The sequence below is a fragment of the Ranitomeya imitator genome, chromosome 3 (assembly GCF_032444005.1).
Source record: "Ranitomeya imitator isolate aRanImi1 chromosome 3, aRanImi1.pri, whole genome shotgun sequence".
NCBI lineage: Eukaryota > Metazoa > Chordata > Amphibia > Anura > Dendrobatidae > Ranitomeya > Ranitomeya imitator.
In genome coordinates this window covers 186,846,232-186,861,193 of record NC_091284.1, presented here as the reverse complement: position 1 = coordinate 186,861,193, position 14,962 = coordinate 186,846,232, and the positions used below count along the sequence as shown (strand labels likewise).

The 14,962-nt window shown below is 42.1% G+C and overlaps 1 protein-coding gene across 1 annotated transcript in view; it reads right to left on the bottom strand.

The window, feature by feature from the left end:
- Nucleotides 1-709: 709 nt before the first annotated feature.
- Nucleotides 710-14,962, bottom strand: part of ADORA1 (adenosine A1 receptor) — a 237,025-nt gene continuing 222,772 nt past the window's right edge. Inside the window, exon 3 of the mRNA XM_069761699.1 lies at nucleotides 710-1,875. Within this exon, the coding sequence (XP_069617800.1) occupies nucleotides 1,224-1,875 (652 nt within the window). The 3' untranslated portion in view covers nucleotides 710-1,223. The remainder of the gene's footprint in view (nucleotides 1,876-14,962) is intronic.

The following is a 14,962-nucleotide window of genomic DNA, read 5'->3' as shown; positions in this document are numbered from 1 at the left end:
ACTGCGCCTGCCCCACAAATATTTACATAGCGCCGGCGCCGAATTTGAAAAGAAAACAGCGCGCAGGGGGCGGCGACCATCGCCCCAGAAGATGTGAGTGACGGCTGTTGGGCACTTCACAGAGGAGGCTTCAGACCCGCCTCCGTGGACAAAGACAGGTATTTCTGCAGAGTTTCAAAACGCTTTATTTTAATAATACCTGAACACAAAACTAAAAGAGCCACCTTGTTAGAATGCAGCATTACTGCTGCACAAGGTGGCTCTTTTAGTTTATAACGGCTGCAGGGGGGTGACAGTGGCCCTTTAAGGGGAGAATACTTCATCAGTATAGCATGCATTAGATCTTTTTCAAGTTTTTTCAGAGAAATTGCATATGAAGTCATGAAAAACTATATGCTTCTATATAAAATGGAAAACATAAAAGTATAATATACAGTATGAGCCCATAGATGCATATCTGTTGTATGACATATGGTCATACGAGTTACTGTGTGAACAGTAATGACTGTATAAGTGACTGAGTGTAAAAAAAAAAAGTCACATCATAGTAAATGTTTGTCATGTTGAAAGTTCACCCAAAAAACATGTACAAAAAGTATTTGTAAATTTTACTAGACGATGTCCAACAATGAAAGGTAGAACACACATAAATGAGCAACCAGTTTAGATTTTGACACAGCCCCTATCATAAGAGACAGGGTTTATTTTTCTGATTAGTACTCCATCTTTATTTTCTTGCTTGTAAAATATACTCCATGACTTGCAAGTGTCAAAAAGTTGAAAAGAAGAACACCATCTCATTCTTTTGACTTTATTATATCATTTCAACATGGCTGTAGTTTAAAAACCCATGTAGTTATATCTGGATTTTATGTAAAAAAAAAAATAAAGAATATAAATTTATTCATCATGGACACATGGTGGCACTGTCACTTTTCATCAGAATTCAGCGAAATACAGACCACTGAAGAGAAAAATGAATTTGTCATTTTGTGTGAATACATTTATTTTTCCCTTTTAATAAATTAGCCTTTGCTTAATATGTATAAATATAGTCATAAAATTAGAATATGTATATATTCACATATTTTGCATTGTAATTACAAATTTACATAGATTTGTTATTGCGGTTTCAAATCCACGTCAGCTTAAGGATTGTGTTAAACTGTCATTTATTGTTAGAATGGACATTGGAACAAAGTGGTTATTTGCTTTTTGCTATTTTAGATGACATTTTTTGAACATGACCTTTCAATGTTTGTCGTATTTGCTCTTTTAAGTTCTCGTCCGCTTTTGCAGCAGAAATATTTCTTCCAAATATACAAAAATGTAGTTCGGAATTTTTCAATACGGAATGCGTAGACGATGGGGTTCATGGCTGAATTTCCATGGGTCAGGAAGATGGCGATATAAGTGATGATCATCGGCGTGTTACAAGTCTGACAGAACAACGTAATGCAATTCAGGGTATGAAGAGGAAGCCAGCTTAAAGCAAATAAAAACAGGATTAACGCTAATGACTTTGCAATTTTCAGTTCTTTTCCATAGTATTTTTGAGGATCTTTCGAGCTAGAAGATACTTTTTTACTAAGTTGTCTTTGAATTAAATTGAATACTTCCAAATAGATTATCAACATGAGAAAGAGTGGAGGAAGGACCCAGACAAAGAAGTTAAAGTAAACCATATATTCCATACTGATCACGGTTTCAAATCTACAAGTTATAACAATTTCACCATAGCTGGAGTTATTTTGTCTTCTCAAATTGTTTATGTTGTTCCAGCCAAACATGGGAACTAAACCAACGATGAACGAGAGGATCCAGCATCCTGTGATCGCAATCACAGCTCTTCTAGCCGTCACAACACTTTTGTAACTGGAAGACAAAATGGGAGACAAATTACATGAGGACCAACAATTCATCATCCAAAACTCACAAAATATTTGAATTAGGGAGGTAAAGTGGCTTTAAAAAATTCAACAGGTTGTCGAAGGAGGGCATGCTTTGCTTGATAAACAGTTTTCCGTAAATGCTGTGATGGTGAGCCAGACATATAGCACTTAGGCCTGTCCCACACATCCAGATAATTCCAGTACCGGAAAAATCGGTACTGGAGTTATCCGTGTCCAAGTGCTCACGTGGCACATCAGTGTGGCACACCTGTGGCAGCTGTGTGCCGTCCGTGTGCCGACTGGGTACCACACGCACCGTGCAGGAGACAGCACTAGTGTTAAGCGCTGTCCCCTGCTTTGGGTGCTGAATCCAGAATTCATTCCCTCTTCCCAGCAGCATTCGCTGGAACGAAGGAATGAAAAATCCTTTTTTTTTTTTTTGTTGTTAAAATAAAGTTCCCGGTAATCTCCCCCCTCCCTCCCCGTGCGCCCGCCCGCTGGCATTAAAATACTTACCCAGCTCCCCCGATGCTTCCTCTCAGTGTCGCAGCTCTTCCTGTATGAGCGGTCACGTGGTGCCGCTTATTACAGTGATGAATATGCGGCTCCACCCCTATGGGAGGTGGAGCCGCATATTAATCACTGTAATGTGCAGGACCACGTGACCGCTCATACAGGAAGAGCTGCTACGCTGAGAGGAAGCGCCGAGGGAGCTGGGTATTTTAATGCCAGCGGGCGGACGCACAGGGGGAGGGAGGGGGGAGATTACCGGGAACTTTATTTTAACAAAAGAAAAAAAGATTTTTCATTCCTTCGCTCCAGCTGCTGGGAGAAGAAATGAATGGGGCTTCAGCACCACAAGCTGGGGGGACAGCGCTTACTGTAGCGCTGTCTCCTGCACGGCACACAGACTGCACACGGACAGCATCCGTGTGCAGTACGTGTTTTACATGGACCCATTGACTTTAATGGGTCCGTGTGATACGTGCGCTCCCACAAACACTGACATGACGGTCCGTGAAAACACGCTGACATGTGCAGAGACACATTGATTTTAATGTGTCTACGTGAGTCAGTGTCTCCCGTACGTGAGGAAACGGTCACCTCACGTTCCGGAACCACTGATGTGTGAAACTGGTCTTCGATAGAGATTAGTAAAAATGTTTACAGTAATCAGTTCAGACCTCTTGTCTGGTCCTCTATTGCAGCCAAACTTTACTTTTGCACATCCTCATCTTAGTCTCTGGGTGTCTGTCGCTTCCTAGGTCCTGCAACGTCTAGGCAGCGATGAGGCCCTCAGGAGATACCATTCCAAGAATGCCGGTCACATAGGTGAAGTCTGATTTACCAACACACATGAGACAGGCATTCTCGGCATCATGAAGCTCTCAGATTCCACAGCAAAAACCTGCTGACACATTTCTTTTAACTTTTATTTTACACTGGAATAAAAAGAGAGCAGAAAAGAGGTATTGGCTGCCAATACACAAACTACAGAAGCCTGTAAAGGACTAAAAAATGTACTTAAACATGCATAAGACAAGGGCTGTTGAGATGCTCATTGATCTTAGTGATTGATGTTTATGAGTACTGTGTTATCCTAACAGAGTGGTCTACAGACAGTACATACAGTGCATATCGAGCACTTGAGATATCTTCACAGTAATTTTTTTTCATAGAGTTTTCACAGAGACTCCAATTTTGTGAGGAGCATTTCAGGAGGTTTTGCTTCAAAAACTCAGCAAAAAGACTCTGTGTGAACACACCCTTAAATGGAAAACAAGCAATAGATGCCAAACAGGCATTTCATTCTAGTAAATACAATGGCTTGCAAAAGTATTCACCCCCTTGGCCTTTTATCTAGTTTGTTACATTACAACCTGTGTGTAAATAGTTTTGTAATCCAAATTGTGTGTGATGCATCAGCACTAAATCGTTTTAAGTCAGTGAAGTGAGAAACATAGGTATAAATTAAATTTGTGGTATCAAATAACTAAAAATTGGCATATTTATTCACCACTTTTGCTATGAAGCCCTTACAATTTCTGGTGCAAGCAATTATCTTCATAAATCATATGCTTAGTGAAAGGAAGTTTACATGTATGCATTCGACTATTTTTCAGACTATAAGACGCAGTTTTTTCCTCCAAAATTTTGGAGGAAAGTGGAGGTTCGTCTTTTAGTCCAGATGTACCTTATAGTCCGGCTGTGGATGGGTGAAGTGTGTGCGACAGTGGCAGAGCATCGGGTCACAGGAGGCAGGAATCAGCAGCTGCAGCTACCAAGTGTGCCCGCTGTTAAAGAGAATGAATATTCACTGCTCCCCACACCAATAGTTCCTCCCACCTCTATGCAATGAAATCGGTGCCGGGAAGTGTGAGGGACTGTAGAAGTGGAGAGCAGTGAATATTCATCTTAGGGTTAGGGCTAGGGCACACTGTTAGCCGCAGGCTTCCTGCAGTGGCTGGGTGATCACGTTTGTACGCTATTAAAGAGAATGAATATTCACTGCTCCCAATGCCCATGGGAGAGCAGTGAATATTCATTCTCTTTAATAGCGGACATACGTAATCGCCCAGTCGCTGCAGGAAGCCAGCGCCTGCGGCTAACAGTGTGCCCGCTATTAAACAGAATGAATATTCACTGCTCATCCATAGCCCCGGGCTGGGGGAGCAGTGAATATTCCAGCAGCTGACCTTGGCATGTGAGGTGCTTGGCAGTGACGTCATGCGCTGCTTACATGCTGAAGTCAGCTGCTGGCATTATTACAATATGCTGCACTGCTAGGGAGCAGAAGGAAGGCAAGTAGAGCCATTCATTTTTTTATGTGAGAACCATGATGAGTGGCCATGTATACCAGAATGGGACTGGAGGACATGTACACCAGGATGGGAATCGGGCCATGTATGCCAGGATGGGGATGTTGGTCATGTATACCAGGATGGGGATGGTGGCCATGTATACCAGGATGGGGATGGTGGAAATGTATACCAGGATTGGGATGGGGCCATGGAAACCAGGATGGGGATGGGAGGCCATGGAAACCAGGATGGGGATTGGGGCCATGGATACCAGAATAAGGATGGTGGCCATGGATACCAGGATGAGGATGGAGATAGGGGCCATGTAAACCTGGATTGGGGGCCATATATACCTGGATTTGGGGCCATATATACCTTGGTGGGGACATGTATATACCAGGATGGGGGATATTAGTACAGAATTGGGGGACATTACCCCTATAACCGTGTCAGCAACAGATCCCTAACTCCATAACAGTGTGTCATGACCACATTCTTGCTTACATATTTTATTTTTTATTTTCCTCCTCTAAAAACTAGGTGCATCTTATTTGGTGAACTTTTTGGACACCAAGGAACATGCCATGTCTGGCACCAAACCAAAACACCTCATCACCCCAAGAACACCATTCCCACAGTGAAACATGGTGGTGGCAGCATCATGCTGTGGAGATATTTTTTGGCAGCAGGCACAGGGAACATAGTCTGAGTCAATGGGAAAATAGATGGTGCGAAATACAGGGATATTCTTGAGCAAAACCAGTTTCGGTCTGTCAGTAATTTGAGATTGGGATGGATGTTCACCTTCCAACAAGACAATGACCAAAGCATACTGCTAAAGCAACACTCAAGTGGTTTAAAAGGAAAATTGTAAATGTTTTGGAGTGGCCTAGTCAAAGCCCAGACCTTAAACCAATTAAAAATCTGTGGTCACACTTGAAGATAGCTGTTCACCAGAGGAAACCCTCCAACTTAAAGGAGCTGGAGCAGTTGTGCCTTGAAGAATGGCCAAAAATCCCAGTAGCAAGAAGTATAAAGCTCATAAAGACTTATCCAAAGCGACTTGCAGCTTTTTGCCACTAAAGGAGGCTCTATAAAGTACTGACTTCAGGGGGATGAAGTTATGCACACTGAAGGTTTCCGTTATTTTGCCCTATTTGTTGTTTAAATAACTTTGCAAGCCACTGTAAATGTTCAGAATCAGTGGGGAACTTGAAGGTCGTCGGCCCCAATACAAAATCTTCAAGATGGTCCCCAACTATAGCAGATCCAGGGCCCAGGTGTGATTGCATTGCAACTCCTCGCACCTTCTATAGGTACGCCCCTGCTCAGGATTTTTTAAAACAACTTTACAGATAATAACAAAAAAGGCAGGACCGAGCCAGTGCAAAGGGTGCATTAGACAGATCATAGTAAGGTAAAAAATGGATGTAGAAAACCCTTAGGGTATGTCACACAGCATCTTAAAGTGTATCTGCATAGGTTTTGAAGCAGAAGCTCCAGGAAAACACCAGTGGTGTTTTTTCTTAAGACTCTTTGTTGTCATATTTTTAGTAGTTTTGGTGGCGTCTTTGCCACTGACATACATATTTTTTTTTAAGCCAGATATTCAGCGCTTTTTCAGTCAAGTTCCAGATGGAATCTGCCAGAAAAAGACATTGATGAGTTGGGCCTATAATCTCAGGGTATATGCCCACAATGTTCACTTTTATTTTTTGCCTTGGGGTATTCTCTGACATTTTCTGCACAAAATTCTTCAAAATGACGCCGGAGCTTCATGAGTTACTTACAAAATAAATAATGCTCTTATTTTTCCCCTTTCTTGCTTTTTGTGTCTGTTTAGCACCAAACGTCGCAAATTCTGGTGCTCTCATGCAGTTGTTGCCTGGTGCCTAATCAGCACTGGTGTTACTGTCCCGCCTTCTGTCAAATTGAACATGAAGAGGAAGTCAGAAATCAGCTGCAGTCCAGAACCCCTCTTCGATTTGTCAGAAGGAAGGGACAGAGACGCCAGCTCTGATTGGGCACCATATGTCATACAATAGCCCTGGGACCGGCCCCACAGGTGAGTATAGGCTTTTTATTTTAATCGGGGCCAAGCATGGGGAATGCGTAGTGGTTGTCCTAGTAGTGGACAACCCTTTTAAAGATTCTACATAAATCCTATAGAGAAAAAAAGCACAGAAAAAAATGCACATTTCAACAGTATATTTAAATCACCACTCCTGGCTTTTTGTATTTTTATTTCAGTGCTGAAGTGGTGGCACTAATTCCCTTCCCTTAGTATTATACTTACCAGCCGCCGTTTCATTTGTTATCGGAGCCACTCCAGTCAGTTTGTGACCTGTCGTATCGCTCCAATATTGCTGGGTGATCTGGTGGTCACTTCTCAATGTAAGTCTATGAGAGTAACAACGGGACCAGAACAAGGTTCTGACAGACTTACATGGAGAGCTGTGACACGTACTTCTGACTTCCAGTCATGCAGAAATTGCAGTCACAAGATGGCGAGGCGGGACCAGAGAGGCTCCGAGAAGAGCAGAAGACGGCAACTAGTAAGTATATTACTTGGGTCAGGGAACTTATATTAATGGCACCACTCCAATGCTGAAAAACCTCACACAAGAGTAGAGCTTTAAATGCACAAGTGGCAGGAGTTTTCATAAAATCACAACCACAGCTATTAAAAACAATAGTTGTTCTATATTAAAATACAGTGGAAAAACACAGCGTTTACAATATGGCTTAAAGACGACCTTTCACCAAATATTTCATCTTGAACTGGACACATGATGTTACAGTGGTTGCCGCGCAGAATAAAACTTTGTTTTTCTAATTTTTCCTCTTTGTTGTGGGGATATTTGGCACCTGATTAGTTAACGTTTGTCAAGTCCAAATAGGTGCTATGAGATAGCAGTTCATGCAGGGAGAAGTACATGATCCCAGTGAAAGCAATGTAATAACACCCACATGTACTTAAAGGTTAACTTCATTAGGTTCGAAAACATTGATTGCCAATATTTCCACAACAGAAAGGTAAAATTTATAAAAAAACAAAACAAAAAAACAACAACATTTCATTCAGCTCTGAAGCCACTCTTACATCATGTGTCCACTACAACACGAAAAATTTGGTGAAATATCATTTTTAAGGGTAAGTACATGTAGCATAAAAGTTAAGGCCATGTTCACAAGTTCAGTATGTGGTCAGTATTTCACCTCAGTATGTGTACGCCAAAACCAGGAATGGGGGATAATACAGATGTGGTGACGTGTTACTATTATACTTTTCCTCTGATTGTCCTGATTGGTTTACAAATACTGTTGTAAAATACTGACCAAATACTGACCATGTGAACATGGCCTTATGTTGTGAATCTGGTCTAAAAATAAATTCACGCCTTCTTAAATGCAAATTTTGTTGTCAGTTTAGCAAGGAAATTAATAACAGGTTTAAATGCCTTTCCAATCATTGGCCCTTGTAGACATGCGGCTTTCAAGCAAGCAAACCGTAGGTTGTTGGGTTTTCAGCGGGAATAAAAATCATCTTTACATAACGACCATTCATCCCCATTTAGTGGACACATGATTGTGCATGTAAATGGAAGTTCCAAATACCACCTGACATGCTATATAGCCAATCATCACTCATCACTGGCAGGTTATCTGCTCGTGTTCAGGGACCTTTTAGATTCTTTGCATTCACTGTAGACATAAGTTTAGATTGAATAACTATTTCATCCCGATAAGGATTTTTTCATCTAAATTTTTGTCTGCAAATTGAAAAGGTAGAAAGCCTCATGCAGAGGATCAAAGTGCCGGCAGTGCTTCTTCGGTGCAGAACGTGCTGTTGGAGTCGTGCCGCGGCAGGGAGCCCTGATGATCTGTGCATCATGGCTTCGGTGAGCTGATCCTTTCAAGTGTGCCTGCTTCATTACAAAGCGAGGGTTTGATAGAAGGATATAATGTAAAAGGTCACTTTCTTTCAGATATCAAAACCATTTTGGGCAAACAATTCCCTTAAAATAACTTCTGATAAATGGATTCATTTGACGGCCCTTTCTGCATCGACGTGACAGTAATCTTGACAAGCCTGCACTGACACAAAATATTCAGCGGCAGACGGGGTCGGTTTGGCTTAATAAAACTTATTCAGTGCAGGATGGGTTACTATTATCTGTATAAAGTAGCAAACTAGCATCTTCCCTGGAACAAAAGGCCTGTGTAGGAAAATTTCCAGAGTGACATGCCGTCAACTATAGAGGGGAAATAAAAGGGAAAAACTAACTTTTGAAAAAGACCAAAGCATTTAACACATACATACTGAATAGGTAAATGCTGGATCATTAGGAGCCTCATGGCTGAGACATCTGCCGATCGCCAAAATGGGAGACTTGGGTCGATGGCACCCATGGAAAGAGCCGAGCAGAGCCTTGACCATTACTAACTTTAAATTGAGCGGCAGTGACCATGCCCAACCACCATCACTTCACTCAAACTCCTCATAGCAGTGCCCCTATTATCTAGGCCTAGGAAACCACCTATCTTAGGGTGGTTTCACACTTGCGTTTTTGTCTGCAGCGTTTTTTTTCAAAAAAACGCATGCGTTTTTTTTCCCTATATTTAACATTGAAAACGCATGCGTTTTTTTGTGTACGCGTTTGGCCGCGTTTTTTGACGCATGCGTTTTTTTACTGCATGCGTTAATTTTCTGAAATGCTACTTGTAGTATTTTTACAAGCGTTTTTTTGACCAAAAAAAAACGCATGCGTTTTCATGCGTTTTTTTGGGGTCAAAAAATACATTGGAGTCAATGGGGACGCGTTTTTTGGTGCATGCGTTTTTTGCGGTAAAAAACGCATGCGTTTTTTATTAAAAAACCCAGAAAACACACTGATATGCCACCCCCCAACATAAAGGTGATAAAGGGAACCTAACCCTACCCCTAACCCTACCCCTAACCCTAAGGGATCCTAACCCTAACCCTACCCCTAACCCTACCCCTAACCCTACCCCTAAGGGATCCTAACCCTAACCCTAACCCTAATCCCTTTATGGTTAGGGTTAGGGGTAGGGTTAGGATTAGGGTTAGGATCCCTTAGGGTTAGGGTTAGGGGTAGGGTTAGGGGTAGGGTTAGGGTTAGGATCCCTTAGGGTTAGGGTTAGGGGTAGGGTTAGGGGTAGGGTTAGGATCCCTTAGGGTTAGGGTTAGGATCCCTTAGGGTTAGGGTTAGGGGTAGGGTTAGGATCCCTTTAGGGTTAGGGTTATGATCCCTACCCCTAACCCTACCCCTACCTATTTCTGTTTATAGTGGTTTTTTTACTTTATTTTGATGATTGGCAGCTGTCACACATTTCTCAGCATGCGTTTAAAAAACGCAAACGCATGTAAAAACGCATGTAAACGCGTCAAAACGCCGCGTTTTTTTCACCACATGCAAAAACGCATGCATCAAAAAACGCAGCGTTTACACGCGTTTACATGCGTTTTTTCACCATGCTTTTTTTGCGTTTTTTACCGCAAAAACGCACCCGAAAAAACGCCAATGTGAAACCAGCCTGAGGGTATGTTCACAAAGTTTTTTATCACGTACATTTTGTTGCAGAATCCGTGCCAAAACCCACCATATTGATAAACCCCAAATTATAATTTAAAACACATTAAAAAGCACACTTAAATACTTTGGCAAAACCACATAAAAATTGCAGCAAAAAAATGTGCCACAAATCACGTCTTCTAGAACGGAGTTTAGATGTGGACTTTTCAGCCAGAGAAAAACACATCAAATATCTCTGTGTGAACATACTCTTAGTTGTAGATATGGGTTTATTACGAACAATCTTTTCACTTTCTTAATCTTTACTATCCCTCAGATTTAAAAATAATACAATTTGAGATACACTCCTAAGGGCAATTCTCTTATAGAAGCATTTCTTCTAAGGGAAAATCTCCCCAATAGTTTTTATCCAAGAGTGTGAAATGCAATGTCCATATACCTTTAGAGCAATGCTTCTCCTATTCTTAAGGTATGACACTGGCCTCACCAATGAGGTGCCCCCCTAGTAGTTAGTGGAGCGTCAGCTTTGAGCCATTGCTGCGTCACCTGCCCGGAATAACCCCAACAATCATCTTAACCCTACAACTGTCCTGGGGCAAGCTCTACCTGTGGAGAGCTGCGCCATCTTTGCTGTGCCACCATTGCCCCAGGGGATCTGACTACAGCGTCGGCCACCATCTCATTGCCGAATACCACGGGTAGCGTCACAAACATTTTTCCCATAACCTTTATACCACAACACTACAATTTCTTTATTCCATCATTTTATATGGACGCCCGGGGCCACGGACCGGGTCACTGCTGCCGTGACCTACCCCTTTAGGAACTGTGTCAGACCCGGTAACGAGTATCCCACGGCCCTATGGGGATATACTCTGTCCAAGGAAAAAATCATACATGTGCATTGCCTCATAGAATAACATTGGTGATCTTGTGTTGTGTTGGATCATACTTGGACCAAAAATAAGGGAAGCCATCATTAGAAAATGAGCTATTGTTTTAATCTGGCTTTTGTGTTACATGTATTTTTTTAAAATGTCAATGTATTTTTTCATGTCACAATTTTATTTAAAAAAGAAGAAGTAATTTTATAATTTTCACACTGGCCACTGGGGCTTTTTTAAACTTATACTTCTTGTCATTTCAGGAAAGATTTACAGCAGACTCCATATCATCAGAGGCAGGAAAATGATGACTGATAATATCTCCATAAACAGAGGATAACACAGGATCCACCTATCATAAAAGGCGATATAACAACTGACAATGCTGCCCCTCCTTCACAGTGACTTTTGCACAGGCTCATTGAACACTCCAATACAAAAGATAGGGTCGAGGTTTAAATATTGAACCTATGTACATGTGTTGTTTCCTGAAACAACAAGAAACCAGAGTCTAAAAATCCTCCAGTGGCTAATGTGAAAATTGCAAGATTTTAAGTTTTTATTATTAAAAGAAATTGTGATATGTTTAAACAAATCCTCAAACTATTTAGAAAGTATATTTAAGCACAAAAACTTGATTTAAAGGGAAGGTGCCGCATTTTATTTTTTGTATTAAAAATGATTGTTTATATAAACAATTATTTTTAATACATATTTACATTTTTTAACTAACTTTTTATTATTAATTATTTCTTCAGCCACTGGGTGCCGCCATTTTGCTTTGCAGGAGTGTAAGTGTAGCTGCACGACACTTACACTCGGCAAATATGGCAGCCCTGGGCATAGGAGACAGTGGTCGGCGTCCGACCCTATACTTTGCATTGAGCTCCTCCCTACTGTGATCTGGCCACGCCCCCTGAGCATCCACATCACAGCAGAGGGAGGAGATCTGCGCCATCTTTCTGGAGCCCACAGTGTGTCTGTGAGCTCCAGTTTCCCAGTATAATCGCAGAAGCCCTATAGGAGGAGGAGGAGACCAAGGATGGCAGAGGAGGAAGAAAGGAGCAGCGCCAGCAGCAGTGAAGTAATATCGGCGGGGGAGGGGGAGAGGTAATCAAATCCTATCCTTTGTGATGCTGACTCAGCAGTGTATCTCCTCCCATATGTGTTACTGTGCTGTAGAGTGCATCTAATCCTATCCTGTGTGATACTGACTGAGCTGTGCATCTAATCCTATCCTGTGTGATACTGACTGAGCCGTGTATCTAATCCTCCAATGTGTGATACTCACTGCTGGGCCATATATCTAGTCCTCTCCTATGCACTCCTCTCCCCCATTATGTGTGATCTATATGGTGGTATTATGTGTGACCTATATGGTGGTATTATGTGAGAACACTATGGCGTCGTTATTTGCGATCTATATGATGGTATTATGTGAGAACTATAGGACAGTATTATGTGTGATCTGTATGGCGGTACTTTGTGAGAACACTATGGCAGTATTATCTTCAAAAAGGGGACCCAATCTAGGGTGGTTCTGGCACCTGCACACAGGTCTGGGGTAATAGAGGGGGCAGCATGACCTCCAGTTAGGTGCAGTCAGGGGAAGGCTGGTGAGGCAGCTGAAGAGAGGGGTCTCATTTTTATTGTTACTATACGGCTACATTTCCTTCCCAGCTTCACCCGGACTGCGCCTGTCGCCTCGCTTTCACACATCGCCAGGGGAATGGGGTCTTTGCAAGCAAAGTCTGGATCAGAACAGGCCATCAATCCGCAGAAATGTTTCCTGGATTTCTGTGGAGCAGACGGTCCATCCATGTGTATAAAAGACAGCGCTCTATGTACAATCCCTGACTTCTCTGTGCACTGAACATGGTGTCTCCATACACCAGCACACTGCTCTCCTGAAATACTCTGTGCTACTGTCATCTTGCTCCCTCCACCATATATCTCCCAGAATCCTTGCTGCCTGCCATCCTCTGTGACTGTCTACTTGTCAGAATAATTTTTCAGTCACCAACAAAATGGCTTCTCACTGTGTTCCTGAATATCATCGCCTCTTATCCCTTAGCAAACACCCAGGAGGGGAGGAGAGGAGACATCATACACGTCAGCAGACTCAGCCCACATTTACTGCAGTGCAGTAATGTGAGCTAGTTGTACACTAGGCTTTTGTCAAATTTCATTAGCTGCTCCCCCTAGTGTTTAAAAGTGGAAATGCCAAACCTTTTAAAAATATTTTTCAGATTTTACTAAATTATAAACAAATGATAATATTTTTTAAGAAAATGTAAACATTAATTCTTTACATTTTTTCAATCGCTGGAAAAAAATTTTTTTTGATGACACCTTCTCTTTAAAGATTAGTGATCATTTTAATTTGTATTTCATAAATCAATAGTTCACATGAAAAAAAAACACCGGATTACGTACCGGTAATGCTCTTTTATAGAGCCACGACAGCACCCACTGAGAGAGGGGATCCACCCCTAGGAACAGGAAACCCTACGGAGAGATAAAAGGGGCGGTCCCCCTCGCTCCCACAGTTTGGGTTACAGAGATTGCGAGGAACCGCCCACCAGTTTTAGTAGACAATTCTATATCATCATTTACTATAACTCAACTACGTATAACTACAAGAATCCACCACCCTTAATAGTGCTCATATGTACACTAATATATATATAAATGGGAGGGAAGTGAAGGGGTGCTGTCGTGGCTCTATAAAAGAGCATTACCAGTACGTAATCCGGTGTTTTCTCTTCGCCACGACAGCACCCACTGAGAGACTTTCAGAGATAGTTATTTGGGGGGGATTATCGTATTAAGAACAGATCTACCGAAACACAAGTCAGTGGAGGCAGATAGATCTAATCTATAGTGACTATAGAAGGTAGAAGGAGAAGACCAGGTTGCGGCCTTACATATGAGTTCTATAGGAACCTCTGCTCGCTCCGCCCAGGATGATGCTATCGCCCGGGTGGAATGTGCCTTCACAATCTCAGGTGGATTCTCCCCTTTAGACGAATAGGCCAGGTATATCGCCTCCCGAATCCATCGGGATAGTGTGCCTTTTGTTACACCCGATCCTTTCCTTTGACCCTGGAAGGAAACAAAGAGCCCTGCTCTTCCTCCAGGCGCTAGTCCTATCCAGATAAGCTATTATAGCCCTTCTCACATCTAAAGTATGGTACTTCTCTTTCTCCTGGTTTGTAGGATTATTATAGAAAGAAGGACGAACAATCTCTTGAGATCTATGAAATTTTGTACACATTTTAGGAAGGTAGGAAGGGTCTGTTTTCAAGACAATTCTATCTGGAAGAATTGACATAAAGGGAGGATCTACTGATAGCGCCTGTATGTCACCTACCCTTCTTGCCGATACTAGCGCGACAAGAAGAACAGTTTTAAGGGAAATATATTTAACGTGAGCTGAGTCTGGAGGCTCAAATGGGTGACCTGTTAAGGCTTCCAGGACCAAATTAATATCCCAAGGAGGCATCTGGGGAATCTGAACTGGCTCTGATCTCTGGCAAGCTGAAATAAATCTGGCTATCCATCTATTACCCGCAACATTGTGACTATACAAGGCCCCTAGAGCAGAAACTTGTACCTTCAGAGTACTAACTGAAAGGCCTAGATCACGTCCTTTTTGAAGAAACTCTAGAATAGTGGAGACGGGAATTTCACTAGATAACGCTGATGGATAGAGATCTAGAAATTTCTTCCACACTCTCACATATATGGCAGTAGTGGATTTCTTTCTACTTGTCAATAAGGTATTAATTACATTATCGGAGAAGCCTCTTAGTCTTAACAGCTGC